Source organism: Suncus etruscus, chromosome 5 (assembly GCF_024139225.1).
Source record: "Suncus etruscus isolate mSunEtr1 chromosome 5, mSunEtr1.pri.cur, whole genome shotgun sequence".
In the NCBI taxonomy this organism is placed as follows: domain Eukaryota; kingdom Metazoa; phylum Chordata; class Mammalia; order Eulipotyphla; family Soricidae; genus Suncus; species Suncus etruscus.
In genome coordinates, this window is record NC_064852.1 from 82514816 (window position 1) to 82537476 (window position 22661).

The 22661-nt window shown below is 33.7% G+C and overlaps 1 protein-coding gene across 1 annotated transcript in view; it reads right to left on the reverse strand.

The window, feature by feature from the left end:
- SLC38A11 (solute carrier family 38 member 11) overlaps positions 1-22661 on the reverse strand; it is a 64589-nt gene that overhangs the window by 35712 nt on the left and 6216 nt on the right. Inside the window, exons 4-7 of the mRNA XM_049772868.1 lie at positions 16250-16384; positions 14742-14807; positions 8335-8441; positions 4712-4791 (exon numbers count right to left, since the gene is read on the reverse strand). Of these exons, the coding sequence (XP_049628825.1) occupies positions 4712-4791; positions 8335-8441; positions 14742-14807; positions 16250-16384 (388 nt within the window). The remainder of the gene's footprint in view (positions 1-4711; positions 4792-8334; positions 8442-14741; positions 14808-16249; positions 16385-22661) is intronic.

Genomic DNA, 22661 nt, shown 5'->3' on the forward strand with positions numbered 1-22661 from the left:
ATTAATAGAATGATCAATTTAAATATCAAATCAAATTTTTCAAAGTTAAAGCCTGACATCAATATTTTTAAAATTAATTCAAGCAATTCTAATATTCTCCTGATGTTCAATTAATTATTCATTTACTAACTTCACTGTAGCTATTTTTCTCAATGTAGCTTCACAGCACAGTATTTACTAACCTTTAATATTCATTAATGATTTGTTCTCTAGAATCACTTTTTCTTTTCTTTTCTTTTTTATTCTTTTTTTTTTTCCTTTTTTGGTTTTTTGGTCACACCCAGCAGTGCTCAGGGGTTACTCCTGGCTCTACGCTCAGAAATCAACCCTGGCAGGCACGGGGGACCATATGGGATGATGGGATTCGAACCACCGTCCTTCTACATGGAAGGTAAACACTTACCTCCATACTATCTCGCCAACCTCTCTAAAATCACTTTTAATGATAAAGGCTTCATCTTTTTTATTATCTCATCAAAATTGTATGGATTACAGGGAGACTATGGTGGATATTAAAGTAAAATATAAACATGGCAAAGCTTCGTCTTTATAGAATGCATAGACAAGTGGAATAAATATGCATGTAAAATATGTTTAATATTCAGATCGACTAATACATTTTAATGGTCTTAGAATGACAGAAAAAATAATGCATCTCAAAACCTGAGATTCTGCACCAAGTCATTCATATTTAGAAATATCTATCAGCCTCCTAATAAGTGGACTTATATATTGCATATTTATTGGTTTTATTGATATCTGTTAGGTGAACTAAAACTTATGTTAATTACTTTATAGTCAATTAAGTGGTATTATAGAGAATAGATAGTAATCATAGATATCTATTGGGGGTTTTATATATTTCCAATTCCCTGATACTAAGAATTGTTTTTCTGTTCTGATCCAGTTGCCATCGTTTCTAACTAAACTCCCTCTTCTGACACACTAAATATGGGATCTTTCTTGGATTCAGGTTCACTTCCTCAGTTTTACTTATACTCTCGTTAGATTTACAAGGACATCATTACCTTGTCCTTAGGGTTATTTCTCTTTCCCTTTCTATCTGCACAATGACTACTGTCCTCTGCTTACTAGAAAATGTCTTTTTCCAGGTTAAAAAAAAATGCCACTGTCCATTTTCTTTCCTGAATTTCAGCTTCCTGGATCTCTTGGTTAGTGCATTCAGCATTCTGTATGCCTACTGTGCTTTTATAGATACCTTTTCTGGGCCTGCAATACTTTTTACCTTTTGATTATATCTGGAAAAAAATTGGGCCACACCTAGCACTATTTAGGGATTACTCCTGGCACTGTGCTCAGCAATCAATCATGGTCATACTCAGGGAACCACATGTATTTCCTGAGATCAACCAGAGTTAGTCACATGCAAGGCAAGAGCAATAATTCATATATGTCCCAGTCCTGTCCCTTTGCAGTCCCTGGAAAAAATTTATTTTCTATAAAAGTCAGCTCATATTTTTTCTCTAAGAAAGTATTCCACAAACAGGGATGAGTTTAGTTAGAGAAATAACTACATTTTGAACTGTCCTAATAATGAAAATGTATGAGGGAAATAGAAAGCCTGTCTAGAGTACAGGTGGGGGTTGGGTGGGGAGGAGGGAGATTTGGGACATTGGTGATGGGAATGTTGCACTGGTGAAGGGGGTGTTCTTTACATGACTGAAACCTAAACACAATCATGTATGTAATCAAAGTGTTTAAATAAAATATATATATTAAAATTAATTTTTCTCAATAGAATTATGAAGATTTAATCATTTAACAAATAATAAATGCTCCACACACTTAATAAATATAAAAAAAGAAAGTATTCCAGATTCTGACAACACTCTTTGGTGCTATCATTGGGCACTAATTCTATTTTGCATCCCTCACACTGGAATATGAGAAGTAAGTCTATAAAAGAATTTTAAATAAGTTCCTTTCTTTATATTCAATTATGAGCACATGAGCAGGTAATGATTTAAATATTTCTGCCATTTCCCTTTCAGACAAGGTACGAAATAAAAAATTGTTAGAAACAATAGACTTTCAATATGCATTGACAAAAGGAAAAGGAAAGAAATGACCACATTGAAACTAGCACAGGGCATTTTGAAATTGCTCTGGGTTGAATTGTGTCCCTTCACAATATTAAAATGTCACATTCCTGGCTCCTAGGGAATGTATCCAGAGAAGGTGCCTTTAGGAGATAACTAAGCTTAGCAGAGGTCAAGAGGGCAGGGGAACTCTGAAGGGAATGGAGCTCTTTCAGAAAGAAGCCACATCAGTTTGATTATCCCAGTCCTTGCCTTAAGAGGGCACAGTAGGAAGTCAAGCAGGAAGGGATACCTGAACCTGATCTTGCTGCCAGTCTTCAAAAGTAAAAGAAACAAATCTGCAAGTGCTTAAGCCCATTCTGTCTATTGTATTTTGTCTTGGCAGATGAAGCTGGAAAGTACTACTATATACTGGGATTAATTATTTTATGAGATCATTAATCTGACGATAGATATTTAAATCCTTTAAAAATAGGGTGTTTTTTTTTTTTTTTAAGTAGTGCTTGGTTATTTGAAGTGAGGTAGGGTGAATAATCATTCCAGGTTACTCTTTTTTTTGGGAGGGGGAGGAGGGTCACACCTGGCAGCGCTCAGGGGTTACTCCTGGCTCTATGCTCAGAAATCGACCCTGGCAGGCACAGGGGACCATATGGGATGCCAGGATTTGAACCACCATCCTTCTGCATGAAAGGCAAATGCCTCACCTCCATGCTATCTCTCCAGCCCCTGGTTATTCTTTTCTTTTTTTTTTTTTTTATGGATTTTTTTGTTTCGTTTTTTTTTTTTTTAAGGAGCGAGAATCTTCTCAGCAATGCAGACCAGAGGACCACTCCTGATAATACTTGGACAGTAGTACCAGACCAATGAGTCCATTCTCAGCTCCAACAATTAAGTGCTACTTAGTCCTGCTGTGGTGGGGTGAACAGGGCCACTCTTGGATGCTCAGTATCATTGTGGGGCCTGGATCAGATTTAGTCTCACCTCCAGTCCTCTCTCTGACTCATTTCTCCAACTTTTTTTTTTTCATGTTTTTATTTCCTTAAGTAAGGACCTTAAAAATTGTATTTAAAGAAGATAATTCATATTACCCTATCATATTAATTCATTCTTTCCATAATTCAAGGTTTAATTTTGTGCTTTCTGAGGACTGTGTCATCAGTCATAAATCACCAGGTTTCCTTTATTTTCCCCTTATAGATAATATTCATTGAAAACCTAATTTGTTCTCATGTTCTCTACAGTATGCATGAAATTATATCTTTGTTTTGTTTGGGGACATGCCTCATAGTGTTCAGGGTTTACTCATAACTTTTTGCTGAATCATTTTAGGTGGTGCTTGGAGGAACATAGGTGGTTCCAGAAATCTAAACCAGGGTGAACAGCATCAAAGCAAGCAACTTATTCCTTACACTACTGCTCCAGCCCTGAACAATACATCTTAACTTTGTTTTGCTTTATTTGGATTGAGGAAATATTTAAGCAAAGTTTCAGAATAACTATATAATTTATTATTCATTTACTCAGAAAATATTTATTTTACATTGTAGGAATCAACTTTTTATAGATAAAGTCAATTTAAGCTAGTTTCATTCCAAATTATCTTGCAATTAAGGATATAAACTACACAGGAATTAGCTGGTTAATTTATTCCATATTAATAAAGTATATTAGGAACCAGAGTGATAGCTAGCACAGTGGATAGGGTGTTTTCCTTGCATGGAGCTGACCCATTTTCAAAATGTGGAACTCTATGTGGTCTCCCAATACTGCCAGGAATGATCCCTGAGCAAAGACACAGGAATAAACCCTCAAAAAAGCCAGATGTGGCCCCCCAAAAGTAAAAGAAAAAGTTATAAACAATATGTATACCCTGTTTCACAGATGAGCAATGTTAAAAATCAGTGGAATCCTAAACCAGGGGCTAGTATTTATTTTTTTGCCAAATAATAGCAGTTAAAAACAATGTTGCACTGGTGAAGGGGAGTATTCTGTTTATGATTGACACCCAGCTGCAAACATGCTTATAATCATGGTGCTAAAATAAAGATTTATATTTAAAAATACAAATAAACAATGCCATCATCAACTACTAGCATTTTAACACAAACTAGTTGAAAGACAAAATAACACATAGTGACTAAATTATATGATTTTTGTATATAATAAGAGATTATTTTCAAAGAGCTATAACTATTTTTAATGAAGAAGATTCCCTACCCCCCACCCCCGCAGCCTAGACTGGTGATACTTTGCTAAGAAATGTCTATCTCCGGAGTAAGAAGCAAAATGTCTTCCACCTCTCACTGCTTTTTTTTAATGCCCTACTTAGATTTTATTTACTACTCAAATTCCTTCCCTTACAATTTCCAAATCTTAGAAATTTTCAGGAGGTTTATTGAAATAATTGAATTTATTTAAATAAAATTAAATTTACTCAAACTTCGTTAAATTTAGTATGCCCAGTAGAGATGCAACTTAAGCTGAAAATGCACTTGACTTATATGCAATATATTTTTATTTTTGTTAATACGTATGGTACTATGACTATTTTATATTTCTGTCATATACCTATATTATACCTACATTATATTATATTATATCTATATTATAGCTATAAACCAATGATTAGCAAATGTAACAACAAAACTTACATGTATGGGCCTAATGAAACTGCTTTTGCTATTACAATCCCAAGAATCAGAGTTGTTAAAAGTGTCGAAGTAAGTGAGATCTGTAAAAGAAAATGTGAATATATCATCAGTTTATAATTGATTATTTTATTGGGATTATTAGGTGTTTCTCCTTTACCATTAGTAAGCATAGGTGATTATTTTTCCAAATATATGAGTCTTTAATAGTTTATTCTTTTTTCTTTTTGAGTTACATCCAGTGACACTCAGGGTTTACTGCTGGCTCTACACTTAGGAATCACTTTGTTAGGTGTTAGGGATATCAGAGAGGATGCTAGGACTATACTATTTCTCCTGCTCCCTTCAGTAGTTTATTCTTGTAGTTTACTTTTCTATATCTCAAGTATATACTTTTATATATATATATATATAGTTATAATCCCAGCTTTATTTCTCAAATATGAAGAGTATCAAAAGAATACTGTGATCTTGCTACAAAAATTTTTAATTATTTTAGAAAAATAGTTTCTTGAGTACAACACAAAATGTGATTTTGAAACATTATGAAAGTAGAAGTGAACTTTTCTTCAGTTTCTATTTTTCTATTGATTTGTGTGTTTTCTTTCTAGTTTTTCGTGTTTTTATTTGTTTTAACATAGCACCCCTGATCTCAAAACACAGTATCTTCTTGGTGTGCCTCTGCCTCTGCTTTTTTTCTCTCTGCTACGTAATCCTGTGGCTCTGTACTTCCTTTGTGATTTTGACCTTTGCCTCTGGTTTCTAAATCGCCTTCCTTTTTTTCTGTCACTACTTCAATGGGTTAAATATAAACTCCTCTGTGTATGTGTAATCTAAGTACTCATTATATTAAGTCTGTTTTATTTTAATGGAGAACATTTTAGACTTTTTCTGAGAAGAAAACTACATATTTTCTCTCATTTAATCAACATGTCGTTAACATTGTTCTGTAAGTATTTAGCTTTTAACAAGCAGGAAGATGCTATTGTGAATTCTTTGATTTACTGCGAAAGATATTAATTAACATTCTCAAGGTCACACAGCTAATAAGTGGCAATGCTAGCTGCCAGACTAGATCAGAACTCCCCAGCTAGATCACAGCTCTGCTTTGCTCATTTTGAGATTTACTTAGCAATAGCAATATGGCATTATTTTCCTGAACAAGATTCAATATTTATTGAAGAGGACTCTATTATATGAGGACTTTTTTCCTATTCAAATGAAATAAGGCTTTTTATTTATCTATTTCTTTATCTATTTATTTATTTATCTATCATCTATCTATTTTTCTATCTCTCTATCTCTCTGTCTGTCTGTCTATCTATCTATCTATCATCTATCTATCTATCTATCTATCTATCTATCTATCTATCTATCTATCTATCTATCTATCTATCTATCATCTATCTATCTACCTATCTATCTATCTATCTATCTATCTATCTATCTATCTATCATCTATCTATTTTGGTTTTTGGGTCACACCTGGCAGCGCTCAGGGGTTACTCCTGGCTTTGTGCTCAGAAGTCGCTCCTGGCACGCTCAGGGTACCATATGGGATGCCAGCATTCGAACCACCAACCTTCTGCATGCAAGGCAAATGCTTTACCTCCATGCTATCTTTCCAGCCCCAAAATAAGGCTTTTTAAAGAGTTTGCTTTACCCCACATAAAGGGGTTAATATTAACATTTATTAGCTATAGTAATGACACTTTTAAAAGATATTTAGGACAATATTCCATTATTAACACTATGATAGAATGTTAGCTCCCTTTTCACAAATGTCTTCTTTCAGAAGATTCATTCCCATATTAAACATGTCAAATGAAGCAGCATAGCTCAATTGTTTCAGACAATTCACCATCAAAATATCCTTTTGATAAATTCCCTTCTTTTTCCCCCTAGATGTCTATCAGGGAAAGAGGCAAAGTTGTGGGAAAACTCTCCAGTATCATTTCCACCTTGAATTCTGTCAGGAATATAAAATTTCATTTATAATTATGGATTATGATCTAAGTGAAAAGTGGAGTTTAGATTAAGAAAGGTCAGTTTATGCCTAGCTTGTTTAGGATTTTATACACATTAAATCATGAATTAATGCTTTATTTTTTTAATGTTCTTTAAATGGCTATTCAGGTGATTATTTTTCTCCTACAGAGACCTGTACTTACTAATAGAGATATTTAAGCACTACATTCTCTAATAAATCGAACGTTGTCTTTTTAGAAATAAACACACTTTTAAAATTTAGGCCTAGTCAGATTATCCATCAAATTGTTAATAGTCTCTTTTATTCAGTCTTGCTAAATTGTATGTTTGTAAAATTTGTTTTATGTAAATGTAAAATTTATTAACATAGAATTATTTATATTATAATTTTTCATGTATATACTCATTGAAAGATACTGTTAAAGAAGGAAAAGTCATTCAACTACTTATTTTTTCAATATATATATATATAAATAACACATGTATAACTTCTTAAAATTTTTTATTGGAATGTGTGGCACTTTGTAGATATAATACCCAATAGTAGTTTGTATATAGTATAAACATACCATTAGAATAAGAAAATAAAATACAGCCACATAAAGGCTAAATTATGTAAATGAACATATGTGGTAAGTTGGTCACTATTAAGTTAATTTCATTAGAAAGATATGACCATCTTGTAGCATTTATGTGAATCATAAATGCTGGCCAAATACTCAACAATATATCAACATACTTTTTCAATTATCTAACAGATAAGAAAATATTTTAATATATAGTTATTAGTCATTAAAATTATTTATGTTTACATATTACTCTTAGTATAATTTAAATCTACAAGAAAATATATATTTACATCAAATTAAGTCTTATGTTAAGTATAGTTCTTTATATATGATAAATAGTAAAAATCTATTTCATATCAGAATATCTACTATAAAAGGAGAAGATTGTACAAATCAACTAATAACCATCAGTTCTGTCAGACGAGCTAAAGAGTTAATTATAATTTATTCTGGCATAACATAAATAAATGAAATTAATGCTGTATGGATCTTATCTCAGAGCCAGAAGTTTAAAAAAATTAATGTTGGCTGAACTCAATCTAGAATCACCATATATGCTGAGCACCATAGTGGCTGCTGCACATGATTCTCAGTGCCACAAGTTGTTTTTGGTGACTCTGCATCCAGGTATGTCCAAGCACTATAACTGAAGGGCACAACCCCTACTGAGATCTTTTTTTTTTTTTTTTTTTTTTTTGGTAGTTTTTGGGTCACACCCGGCAGTGCTCAGGGGTTACTCCTGGCTTCATGCTCAGAAATTGCTCCTGGCAGGCACGGGGGACCATATGGGACGCTGGGATTCGAACCGATGACCTCCTGCATGAAAGGCAAACGCCTTACCTCCATGCTATCTCTCCAGCCCCCCCTACTGAGATCTTAAAGAAACTATCATAATCAAGTAGGAGTATCCATTCAACAAGCATGTGTGAACACCATGAATAATTATGGTGGGCATAAGCACACAGTATGCAGGCCCACCACCAAGTGTGTATATGACCACACAAACAGCACCAGCAGAGAGAAGGAAAAGGAAAAAAGTAAAAATAAATGAGAAAAATAAAAAATTACCTTCCCCAGCTTTGCTATATCACGGTACAAGGACAATGGTAGAATAAAGGTGACAGTAGAAAGCACAATAATGAAGTGACGACCAATAAAAAAGTTTTCCGGATCAACTAAAACAAAATGAATTTAAAAAATGTTTATAGTTATGAGCAATATACTATGATATAAGTAAATATTTGACCACAAGATAAAATATTTTTATATTACTAAATAGCAGCAAATATGACCCAATGACAGTAATTTTAAGACTAAATAAATCCCATGAAAATATATCAAAAATTTATTTACAAAGCTAAGTATTTAAAATATAATTATTTACAAAGCTAAAATATTTACAAATTATTTCATGTATAAAACAACAAAAGTGAACCTATAGCTTAAGTAAGATTAAAATATGTTTAAATTTATGATTGTCTTAGTATATTATTGATTTGGTTTTTAAGTGACACCTAGTAGTACACAGTGATTCTCCCAGCCTCTATGCTCTGGAGAACACTCAAATTATTTTATTAACTTTCTCATCAAATACCATGTGTCCACCTTTTTTTGGTCCCCCTTGCAATTCATTCCTGACCTAGACATTACAGAGTTTGTTTCCAAAAATAAAAGCATTATGACACTTTTTTCCCTACCCCTAATGTTCTGCCTTTTTTTGTTTTATTTTAAACTTCTGCATTCCAAATAAATTTAGATAGTAAAATTTTACCAAATTATTCTTTTAGAAATCAAGGTTATATAAAAATAGTTGTTATATTACTATTTTTGGTCGATAAAGAACTGATTTGTCTAAAGGAAAGCAAGATGAATTCTGGTATACAATGCAGGAACTTGTCTATTAAAATGTGTGTGTGTGTCTATATGTCTGTCTGTTTTAATGTTCAAAGACAAGTTATAAAATAAAGAAAATACAAAAGAAGCAAAATATCCATTGTAATAGTGACACTTGCTTATATTTTATAGCTTTTACTGAATTCTTTCATATTTTATATGAAGATCATATCATATTTTTATAATTCCCTCAATGGTTTTAAGCATTTTTGTTTAATTTCTGAAAATTGCAAAATCTATAGAAGCTAAAACTATAAGTGAGATTAATTTTATAACTAAAATAAATATATGAAAGAAAGAATAAATGGTAGGGTTTTTTGGGGAAAAATAAAGCTAATTTTCTTATATGACAAACTAACACAAAAGAACTTCAAAATGTATGAATTGCACATAGGCATACATACAAACACAGAGCCTGAAATCAAAAAATTAGTCATGACAATTTGTTTGGCTGTGTCATAAATAAAAAAATCACAAGGTTCTGAATTAAAAAGTGAAAAGAACTTCACAATTCTAAAAGCCTAAATTATATACGTATTTTCCGGTGTATAAGACAACTGGGCGTATAAGACGACCCCCTAATTTTTCAGTTAAAACATAGGTTTAGGCCTATATTCACTGTATCAGACAGAACGTTCCTGTGCTGCAACTGTATGTACCACAGTGAGCCAATCACAACAAGTAAAGGTTCAAAGGTTATACTGCAATCAATAGTCTTCCTCTCTGACTCTGGCCAATCTGAGCAGGCTTTTGACAGTGCAGATTCGGGTCCAGAACATTGTCTAATTTGCATGCATAAAAAGCCTGCTTGGATTGGCTGAGTTAGAGAGGCGGTCCCAGCAGCCTTGCAGTGATTGGTCCCTTATCATAGGCACCTTTTCTGGCAATTCCCTGGTGGCGTCAGTTAATCTCCCCCCACTACATGAACCAAAAAACACCCCATTCTCGGACCCTAGCACTGAACCACCAACAAGGTTAGCTGAGTTTTGCCAGAAGTGGCCCCCAGATCTCCTGAGTACTGTTTGGGAGCCCCCAAGAAAGAGATTTGGAAACTCTGTGGCCTGATTTTTTTGTTTGTTTCTTTTAGTGGCATATTGAAACATTTTTTTGGGATATACTCAGCGTATAAGACGACCCCTAATTTCCGGTTGACTTATTTTTTTTGCTTCAAAGATCGTCTTATATGCCGGAAAATACGGTACTACTACTTTTACATATTTTTGGTGAACAGAATTTGAATTAAACTATTTGCATAAATATATTTTCTCCTTTAAATTGCTTCTTCTACTAAAATTTTGTAGAAACCTATTTACTTTGCTTAATTTGAAAAATGATAACATTATACCTAGATGCATAATAATTGATTATCTTAATCAGTGTAAATTGACATTTTACACTAATAAACTAATGACAGAATACATTGATTGTACTGATCTTTTTTCTTTCTTTTTTTGGGGGGGGGTTTGGGTCACACCTGGAAGCGCTCAGGGGTTACTCCTGGCTCTGCGCTCAGAAATCGCCCCTGGCAGGCTCAGGGGACCATATGGGATGTTGGGATTTGAACCACCGTCCTTCTGCAAATGCCTTATTTCCATGCTATCTCTCTGGCCCCGATTGTTCTGATCTTAAACAATGCATCTGAATAAGAATTTTAAATGCTAAATCATAATAAATAGAGTGAAAATTGAAATTAGAAAAAATAATTGTAGATTACATAGAATATTACATTGTTTTCAGGTATACAAACTATCAATTTGGTATTTGTGTGTATTGAAATAATTACAACTGATGAGCCATCAAATAAAGCTAATTTTAAGGTTTATTCTTGTGAAGTTTGTTTTTATTCTTGTGAAGTTATTCTCTTGTGAAGTTTTTGGTTTATTTTTATTTGGGAATCATGCTACACAATGCTTAGGGATTACTCCTGGCTCTGAATTCAGAGATCACTCTTGGGGAGCAATTGGGGTACCAGGAATTGAACCTTGTTTGACTGTGTGAGTGACAAAAACCCTACACCACTGTGCTATTGCTCCCATCTTTTTGGAAACTCTTAAATCCACTTTAAAATATTATTGACTATAGTAATATTTAGTTTAATTTAATATTTAATTTAATATTTTAATTTTTTGATGCTACTTAGAAATAAAATCATATAGTATTTATCTTTCTCTGCATTAATTTTCTCAGTATTTCCTATTTTCTCTCTCTTGGTCCATTCTTATTGTTGCAAATGTAAGATTTCATTCAAAAATGACTGGACATGAAGGTTATAAATATTTTGTCTATTATAAATAATATAATGATGAATGAAGAAGTATACATGTATTTTCATATTAGTTTTCATTTTTTTGAAAAATAACACACCAAAGAAAAATGCTAAATAATGAGGTTAAATATTAAAGTTTTGAGAAATTTTTCATTATACTCAAATTATTCTATCAACGTTGCTCATTACTTTTACATCTTTGAAGAATTAATCCTGGTTACAAGAAAAATGCAAGCAATTACCATTTGTCAGCTTAATATATTTCAGGGGTTAATACAGTTGTGTTAAGAATTTTATTTAAAAAATACTTTGGCATATTGCACTTTAAAAGATATATACGTGAAATGTACACTGTAAAATATCACATTTAACAATTGAGTAGAAGCCGTGATAAAAATACTAGTTTTTACTTATGTGATCTATTTTTGAAGCAGTAGTTATTATTAAAATGTATTTTAAAAAGAGTGAGGGAAATGTGTGTTCAAGAGAGAACACAGGCTTCTCCAGAGTGCAAATAATTAAGCAGAACAAGCAAGTGAAATACATAATCAAGGGAGAATGTGGACTTGAAGAGCAAGCCTGTAATTTATTTTTAAAGGTTATTTTTATTATTGTAAAATAAATAAGCAGGAAGGGAATTTGGAAGAAAAGTTATGCCTCAACTATTATTTCTATGTGTATATATTCAGAAGTTAAATTCAAATAATATTAATGTATAAATATAAAATATTAAATAAGGTTATAATAAAATGTTTCTATCAGAAAACATTAATTATGCTCTATCCATCTGTTCATAAGTCCTGTTCATAAAACATATTTACCTGCCTTTAATAGAAGGTATTTTATGCAATGACACTGGTTCAGTATAAGCATGGCAAACTCATTAAACCCTGCATAATCTCTCTAGCTCCTAATTTTAATTTTTATAGCACTTTAATGTAATATAGCACTATGCTTATGATATTAGTGTAAAAAACACTGAACTCCACAATTTAGATTAGGAGCTATAGTGAGGAGAAGAAAAAAAAATAGAGAGGGAGAAAGACAGATGTTAAGTAACGGGGGACAGGGGTCAAGAGGATTTGCTACATCAGTGGTGCTAAGGAACAACCACTAAATATCCAGAACATGACCTCAACAACACTGAAATCATGAGACCCAAACTTTAAAAACCAAACTTAAAAAGTTTCCAGTCAAGATGGCAGGCTAGGATGGGGGAAGTATGGGAAAGAGCCTGGGAATACTGGTGGAAGAAAGTTGACAATGGTGGTGGGATTGGTGCTGGAACTTTGCATGTCTAGAATTCAACTATGAGCAATTTTCTTAAATCACAATGTGTAAATTTAAAAAAAATGTTGCAGGGCCAGAGTGATAGCACAGAGGGTAGGACTATAGGTCGGGATTTGAAAACTTCATCCTATGTGGATGTCAGCACATCTGGAGTGATTCCTAAGTGCAGAGCCAGGAGTAACCCCTGAGAACTCCCAGTTATTGCCCCCAAACAAAACAAAACAAAATGTTCTAGAAACTTTTTTCACCTTCTTTCCTTGCCCCCAACTCTATTTCTTTTCTTGTCACTATATTCTGGGGTCAAAGGTGATTCAGACAATCCCCTTTAAACCATTTCATTTCCTCATACAGTTAGTCTAAATACCACATATAAGTTACACCATCCAGTATTTATTTTTTGGCTTACTTGTTTTAACATTTTATCTTACAGTTCCATCCATATTGCAATGATTTACATGATTGTATCATTATTTATAGCTATAGTATTTCACTATATATATTTATGACATCTTCACGAGCCATTCATCTGTCATTGGACATATAGGTTAATTCAAATCTTAGCTATTGTATGAAGTGCTTCAATGAATAATGGTGTGCTTATGTCATTTTGAATGAAAATTTCTCTGTCCTGAGGCTAGATAGCTAAATTTGGAATTGTTGGATCATATAAAATCTGGAATCAGAGTTTACTAAGTCCTCTCAATATTGTTTTCCATAGGAATTGGGCCTGAAATCAGAGGGGAGGAGAGTTCTTTTTCACCACATCTCACCAACACAGATGGTTCCCAATATTTTTGACATATACCATTCTGATTGGTGTAAGACAATATCTCATTGTCATTTTGATTTGGATTTCCCTAATAAGAAGTAATGACCAGCATTTGTTCAAATACCTGTTGGCCATCTGTTGGTCTTCTTTAAAGAAATGTCTGTTTATTTCCTTACTCATCCTAAGTTTTGATGGTATGGTATTTTAGATGGGTTTTTGTTGTTGTTGTTCATCTATAATTGCACTTCATATATCTTGGATATCAGCTCTTTTTATTTTTGTGTTTTGGGTTACACCCAGCAGTGCTCAGCTATTTCTCCTGGCTCTGTGCTCAGAAATCGCTCCTGGCAGGCATAGGGGACCATATAGGATGCCAGGATTTGAACTGTCTGTCCTGGGTCATCCACATGCAAGGCAAACACCCTACCACTGGCCCCGGATATCAACTTTTTATCTGATGTGTTGAGTGCAGGTAATTTCTATTACTCAGTTAACTATCTTTTAGTTGTAGCCCATGTTTCTTTTGTCATACAGAAACTTTTTAGTTTGATGTAGTCCCATTTGTTTAGTCTTGATTCTACAGTATTTGTCTTTTATTCATATCGAAGTCTCCTTTGAGCTTAGGTTTTGGAGAATTCTGACTATATTTTCCTCATTGTATTTTATAGATTCAGGTCTGATCTCAAGGTCTTTGATGAACTGTAAGTTGATTTTTGTTTAAGGTGTGAGTATAAATTCAGCTTTAATTTCTTATATGTGGTTATCCAATTTTTGAAGTGCTGTTTATTCTATTTCATACCCTCATTTCTTTTTCAAAGTGTAAGCTGGCCATAATAGCAACAGTATTAATAAGTAAAAATGTTCTATAAGTCTGCTAAATGGGAAGTACTGTCTGTATTATTTTTTTGTTTCATATATTAATTCTATGAATCAGAACTTTTAAAGTTTTTCATTTATAGATAGAGAGACTAGAAGTTCTTTGTAATATAGCATAACTATTTACTGTTGGTAATAATACATATTAGTATTGACTAAGTATTATAATAGTTTAAATATCTAAATAAAAAATAAACCATACATATGTATAGAATAAACTATAGGACCATAGAAATAGTTAGATATTTGAATTTATTCAACTCTCCCACTTGCAAAAATTTTGCTTACAAACCCCATAACTAGATAGATAGATGATTGATAGGGAGGTAGATAGATAGATCGATAGATAGATAAGTATATACTATAAATGTGTTGACTTACTACTTGGGATTCTTTGGAAAACTTTGCTCAAAATGTCTCCAGCTATTATGTTGTAACTTATCATAGCTAAAAAAAAAAAGTAGTAAAAATTCATCGTGAGCACCATATATTCATCTTAAAAGCAGTTACTACTTCCAAAAGATTTGCATAATGCTATTTTCAAAGTTATTTTAAAAATAACTAGACAAGAGGTTTATAAAATAATACCAACTTATAATTCAGAGAAATTTTCATTTAAAAATGATACTTTCCTGAATATACTTAAATGCCAGTGAATTTGGGAAGTTAATTAATATGTAATAATAATAATAATTATTATTATTATTATTATTGGTTTTGGGGCCATACCCGGTGATGCTCAGAAGTTACTCCTGGCTATGCACTCAGAAATTGCTCCCAGCTAGGGGGACCATATGGGTTGCCAGGGATTGAATCAGGGTCAGCTGCGTGCAAGGCAAACACCCTACCCGCTGTGCTATCACTCTGGGCCCTGATTTATTTTGTTTTATTTTAAAGTTCAATTTCCAAATACTTTTCAGGCATACATGTACTTTTTAGTAAGAAAAAATGATAGAAAAACATTAAGATTTTCAATATCCTCATATTTTAAAAAGTAAATTGTATTGAAACTATATTTATAGACTTCATTGGTGATTTAGAAATGGTTTTGAGCAATAGAAAAAAAAACAGGGGCTGGAGCGATAGCATAGCAGTAGGGCATTTGCCTTGCACGTGGCCAATCCAAGACAGACCTTGGTTCTATCCCCAGTGTCCCATATGGTCCCCCAAGCCAGGAGTGATTTCTGAGCGGAAAAACCAGGAGTAACTCCTGAGCGTCACCAGGTGTGACCCCAAAACCAAAAATAAAATAAAATAAAATTTAAAAAAAATTAAGAAAACAATCTGCCAATGGTGAAAGTTCGCATTTTCCTTATGTAAGAAGTAGTAGATGATGTTTTCACTATTACAGTATAAACTTTAAACACCATGCTGACTTCATCCAGAAATATTGAGCTATTCAAAATAATACAGTTTATCCTTAGAATAGACACTTTTCCCTTTTATTTCCAGATTGTTCTATTTTTTTTTAAAACTAGGAAAACACAACTTTTTGTGTTATTGTTTTATTTTACTGGGCCACACGCGGCAGCGCTCAGGGGTTACTCCTCGCTCTATGCTCAGAAATTGCTCCTGGCAGGCTCCGGGGACCATAAGGGATGCCGGAATCAAGAGGCAGCCACGTGCAAGGCAAAAGCCCTACGCTGTGCTATCTCTCCGCCCTGGAAAACACATCTTAACCTAATAAAAGTAGCTCTCATTTTTTCAGTGAAATACTCAGAAAAAAAAAAAAACCTAAAAAGTATCAGCAAAAGGGGAGAGAGTTGAATAAGTAAACACTGAAAATATTTCAACTCCAAGCATTCTTTAGTAACAATGTAATAACTCTTTTATTCAGGAATCATTTTTCTTGCAAACAATTACAGCTCCCATCTTCACAGTCAACTTACCTATAAAAGGATACAGGAACTGCAGAACAGAAAGGAAGAGGTACCCAGGAAGCCCAAAAGTTTTATTGACCAAAGATTGGTAAGTGTCAGTTCCAGAGAGGGTCCCTCCTTTAATCAATAAAATAAGGGAAAAATCTGTGGAAAAAATACAAACACATGTTCAAATTACTTTTTACTATGAAGCTGATATTTTGGAGTGAAAAGGGATCTTGGGCAGTGCTCAGATCCTAGGATCGTTCTTAGAGAGAAGGAAGCTTCAGTTCTCAGACAAGGACACAGTGCTGGGATGGATATCTATGCTGTGTCCTGCACGTACATGGCATGTATGTATTCAGTTATCTCTGAACCCTGATATATTTCCTCGATTATTTCATTCTTAACAAGTTGATTGTTACTATTGAGTATAAAGAAAATGTTAATTTAATGATACTATAATATTTCCATGGTAATTCTTGCTTTCTTTTTGTAAAATGTTACCTTTCATGAAACAGTAATATTTCCACGTATTATTTTTCACCGTGGAAACAAATATCCTTCAACATATTTACTCAGTGTTCTGGATGGAAGAGGAATGGCAATGAAAGTCAATGTAGTAGTTTCTTTTTCCCTTTCCTAAGGGACAAAGAATTAAGAACAGGAAATAGCCAAGTGTCCAAGTTCTACAGAATGTTGGCATTCAAACATGCTATAGGCATTCAAAAAGTGAAGACAAAGAATAAAAATAGTTGCAAACATTTATAAGCTTTGCTAAATCAGATTGTTTACTTATTAAGAGTATGTCCAGAATAGTAACTTTGTGTCCTGGATCAGCTGCCCGAGCAAGGCAAACTCCCTTCTGCTGTGCTATCTCTCGGCCCCAGAATAGTAACTTTGTGTTTTATTTCTTTCTTATGGCTAAGATAACACTAAAATTATTTTTAATTGACATTTAAAAAATTTTGTTTGTTTGTTCATTTTGTTTTGGCTTTTGGACCACACCAGACAGTTCAGGGATCATTCCTGGTTCTGATTTGGGATTACTCATGGCAGGCTCAGAGAATCTGAGAATCAAACCCTAATTGGCCACGTGCAGGGCCAACACCCTCCCCACTGTACAATCGGTCTTCCCCAGCCTCATTTCAATTTTAGAGTTATAACAAAAAAATACAATGAAATATCTAGATAATATGTAAATAAAAGTTTTTATCGTTAGGTTTCTCTTTTTAACACTTGAAAACCAAGTGAATAACACAGCCACAGAGCTTCATTCTTGCTTTCTCCCTTTTTCTTTTTCATGCTTCCATCACAAGTGGAACTTTTTCGTTTTATCCTTTAGAAAATTTTAAAATGCATCACAATGCCAAGGAGAAAATACAAATAAATCACTTGAACATAGTGTCTTCCTAAACTATTTCCCATATCTTTAAAGTATCTTTCATCAAATTCTAGTGATACCCCTTTCAATAAAGATTTTGGGATTTTTTTCATAGCTTACCTTTTTTATTTCTCTACTATCCTCACTTGACCTTTGTAATATTACTTTCTTAGATTCCTTCCTATGTTTTCAGCCATTTTGACTTAGTTTTTCACTAGTTTAATTTATCTTGTTCAAACCCTGGATGTTTGGACTTTGCCCTCTTCCTTCACGATGACTTGCTATTATGATTCTCTTCATTCTTGTAGTTTCAGTGCTTCCTCAGGTACTTAGAACATTCCAAATACATTAGTTACTGCTAACTCAGCTTCATCCAAAGCTACAAATCAACATTTTACCATGGAGATATTAAAGGTACTTTGATTTTAAAAATGTCTAGTTTGGCGCCAGAGAGAGAGCACAGTTGTTGGGCATTTGCCTTACACCCGGCCAACCCAGGATGGACGTAGGTTCAATTCATATGGGAATATGGTCCCCCTAGCCTATCAGTAGTGATTTCTGAGTGCAGAGCCAGGAGTAGCCCCTGATAGCTGCTGGGTGTGGCCCAAAATTAAAAAAAAAAGAGTCTAGTTTGTATATTATAAATTTGGGGGCTGGAGTGAGCACAGGCGGTAGGGTGCTTTTAGCCAACCCAGGTTCAATCCCTGATATCTCATATGGTCTCATGAGTCTGCCAGGAGTGATTTCTGAGCACAGAGCCAGGATTAATGCCTAAGCACTATCTGATATGGTCCAAACTTCTCCCCAAAATTTGTTTTGGAACTTGCTTCTGTAACCATAGTTCTACAATCTATTCTGTTGAATAGTATCAATCCAGAACTGAGGACCAATCTAGACTTCCCATTATTCATCACCTTCTGTATTTCTTTGATCACATGTCCATTATCTATTGCACCATAACTAATTCAACTATATCTCATCATTTTAATTGTAAACTGGCTTTATTTTAAAGTTGACATCTTTACCGTTTCTGGATAACTGAATAATATATTATTCTTTATACTAGCATAATTCTGGACACCCTTCCCCATACCCCACCAAAACTTGATAATCTTTTTTTTTATTTTTTTTTTATTTTTTGTTTTTTGGGTCACACTCGGCAGTGCTCAGGGGTTACTCCTGGCTCTGTGCTCAAAAATTGCTCCTGGCAGGCTCAGGGGACCATATAGGATGCCAGGATTCAAACCACTGACCTTCTGCATGAAAGGCAAATACCTTACCTCCATGCTATCTCTCTGGCCCCTATCAATGTTCTTGGTATAGCACAGAGATCTAGTGACATTGTGATTCTAACAATGTTTTCTGCTTAAATCCATGATGAACTATTATAATACCTCTAGATATCACTCATTTAAAAAGAAAAAAAAAGAAGAAAATACTTCTAGGTGTGTATTTTTGAGGAATATACTTGACATTTTTTGAATCCAATCTGTAAAATAAAGAAAATAAGAAAATCTAGAAGCATCTAAGAGGATAATGAAGTTTGTGTCTATTGTGCCATATATGACTTAAATAATGAATGACAATATATGCTGTTTATCTTTTGTAAAAAACTTATTTTTGATAACTGTGTGTGGCTGTAGAAAAAATTATATTTATAGTCTAATGAAAAATAATTATACTCACTGCCAAAAAATCTAGCCAACATGTTTTGTGTACTAGGTCTTTTAGTAAATGCTTTATGGATGTTAACTTACTCATCAATCTTCAAAATTTACATAGGCACTGCTATTATAACCCATTTAATGGAAAACAAGGAGCATAAAAGATAATTGCCTGATTTCACAGAGCAAATAACCAATCAGGCTTAGCTTAGTAGTCAGGACTAAAATTTATGCACTTAATCATAATCTCAACTCTTCTGAGAATAACTACTGTCCTTAAGCAAGTTATTTTAACCTTTTAAGTCTGGACTGTCTTCACCTAATATGTGTACTTGAACATCTGTGCCACTGCGTCATATGGAATAAGTATAATGACTACTTTATGCTCAGTAACTGGACATCTCCTTGGAAACAATAACAATTTTTGTTACAACATAAAATTTTATAAATGTCTCTGCAAATATCTCTCATTTTATCTCTCTCCACTTACAAATGTCTACTGTTCTAGCCAGACAGAATCATTTACCTATTTTTGTAATTTTATCATTTTCACCTTTTTTCATGTACATGTTTAACTTACAAAAAAACCTCATTTTTTTCTATTCACTGAACTTTTCCATAAACTCTACAGTAGAGGTATTTTCTCTTTCCACAAACAGGGTGATTTCTTTGAAATTCTCTAAATGAAAATGCCCTTCATTATCTTAATGCATAAAGTTTTCATAATGGTATTATATGCTTGTCTGCCTAAGAAAATATTGTGAAACTCATATATCAGAGACACAGTTCTTTATTGTTATAATGTCAACAGTTTCAAATATCAATTGGCTTATTCAATAACCAATAAGCCCATATATATACACATATGTATATGCCTGACTGAAATTCAGTAATATAATAAATATACTTGTAAATATTCTTTTGTTGTTGTTTTGGTTTTTTGGGCCACACTCGGTGGGACTCAGGGGTACTCCTGGCTTTGTGCTCATAAATCACTCTTGGCTTGGGGGACTATAGGGAATGCCAGGGATTGAGCCCATGTTCTTCCTGGGTCAGTCACATGCAAGGCAAATGCCCTACCACTGTGCTACCACTCTGTCCTTACTTGTAAATATTCTAAAAGCACTAAGTACATAGCAACACAATTTTTTTGTTTGTTTAAAATTTTAAAAAGTTCCACAGTAGACTTCATTTGTTTATTCTTGAAGTAAAAGAGAATTTTATACAGTGAAGAGGAAAAACAAATGTCTGTAGATGCTGGTTATTAATAGAAAACAGGATAACAACAGTCTATTCTATATGAAGGGATAGAATAATCCAGAATGGGGCCCGGAGAGATAGCACAGTGGCGTTTGCCTTGAAAGCAGCCGATCCAGGACCTAAGGTGATTGGTTCGAATCCCGGTGTCCCATATGGTCCCCTGTGCCTGCCAGGAGCTGTTTCTGAGCAGACAGCCAGGAGTAACTCCTGAGCACTGCCGGGTGTGGCCCAAAAACCAAAAAAAAAAAAAAAAAAAAAAAAAAGAATAATCCAGAATGAATACAGAAGATGGTCCACATATTTTTGGTGACAAAGATAAAGAAGTTAGAATAACTGGCAATAAAACTTCGAAAAGACTAGTTAAAATGGAAGACATTTGTGTTTTTTCCTTCTGTTGTCACTATATTTTTGAACAGTCATCATATGTTTTGATTAGATAAAGTAGGTCAGGGCTTTATGACATGTATTTCTTGTAGCAATAGGGAAGACTGATGAAAAGAGAGGTGTGAATAGCAGGAAAATTGCAAAGCAAAAAAATTTTGGCCAAGAAAAGACTCGGGGAAGAGAGCTTTTAAATAAAGAATGAAGGGACCAGTTTCAAAGTTGTGAATTATCTGTGAAAAACTATAAGATTGGGATAAAATTACTGAGTGTTTTATTGTTGACAATTTAGTGTGAATTGCCAAAAAAAATAATGTAAATGCCTCTGCCTGTTTGTAAAAAGTTTCAGAAATCTTAGGTCAAAAAGCTGAACTGCAGGCATTACAAGAAGAAACTCAGGGTTGTTTTTGATTCTAGGTACTTTATGGTCCCTCAAACACCACAAAGTGTAATCCTAGTCTGTACATGCAAGTACCCCTGGGGGTGATCCAAAAATCAAAAAGCAAACCAAAAATAGTTTTTAGAAATTTCAAGTGTAAGTCTCACTTAGAATATAAAGTATACTTGTTTTGTGCTCCCCAACATTTCTCAATATGAAGGGAATCTAGAAAAACTACTTGTTAAAAGGGGAATAACTATCTTTAAGACTTTAAAAAGATAAAAAGATATTTTAGAGACAAATATCTATGTGTTCACAATGACACTTTATGTATGTATGTATGTATGTATGTATGTATGTATGTATGTATGTATGTATGTATGTATGTATTTCTTTGATGTTGGGGCCACAGCTAGAGGTGCTCAGGATTCACTCCTGGCCCTGTGCTCAGAAATCACTCCTGACAGGTTCAGGGGACCATATGGGATGCTGGGAGTTGTACCCAGGTTGCTGCATGCAAGGCAAATGCTCTACCTGCTGTGCTATCTCTCTAGCCCCTACAATGGCATTTTAAAGAATAATTCAGTTATTCAGATTTCTCTATTCCAGGTGAGGCTTTCTTTATTTATCTTGCTAACTCTACTTACCCTAATCTGCAATGGGAGGCTGAGCCTTCCCTACTGGCTAGGTCACAGTAACTTCCACACATAAGCTGTGATATACAAACAGGCTCCACCACAGCTCCTGAAGTAACAGATCTATTCAACAAATTACTTGTTACTCACAGTTATTCTTCCTATCATTTAGCAAAGAGGGGCAGCGAAGAAAGAAAGCAACCCCAGCCTAATCCCTTAGCTTCTTCTAGGAAGTCTAATTACAAAGACTCATCTCAAACAACAAGAACACAAGAAAACCAATGGGGAAAACAAGTAGAAGTACACCAAGCTTAATGAACAAACATATCACTGAAGACATACACAATATCAGTAAACCCTCAGACAATTTTAGTGACCCAATGATGGGTATGTTCAAGGAGTTCAAAGAAATGATAGCACAGGTAATTATCAAAGCAGAGACAAAAAAGTATGAGTCAACTTGAAAAACTATTGCAATCAGAAATTACCTGATTGAAGAACATGGTACATGTTTTAAAATACACAACAGGAGCTACCAATTGCAGAAGAACAGCAGCTGAACAAAAGATCAAAGAGATTCAAGATGAGAGGGAGGATATTGATAGAACAGCATAACTGAGAACTATAAGGTGAGTTTAAGAGGAACTATATAAGAATCAGAGGAGTCCCTAAAACACAAGATGACAAATATGCTGAAGAAATAATAGTTGAGGAAATCATGTTACAAATTTTACAGAGT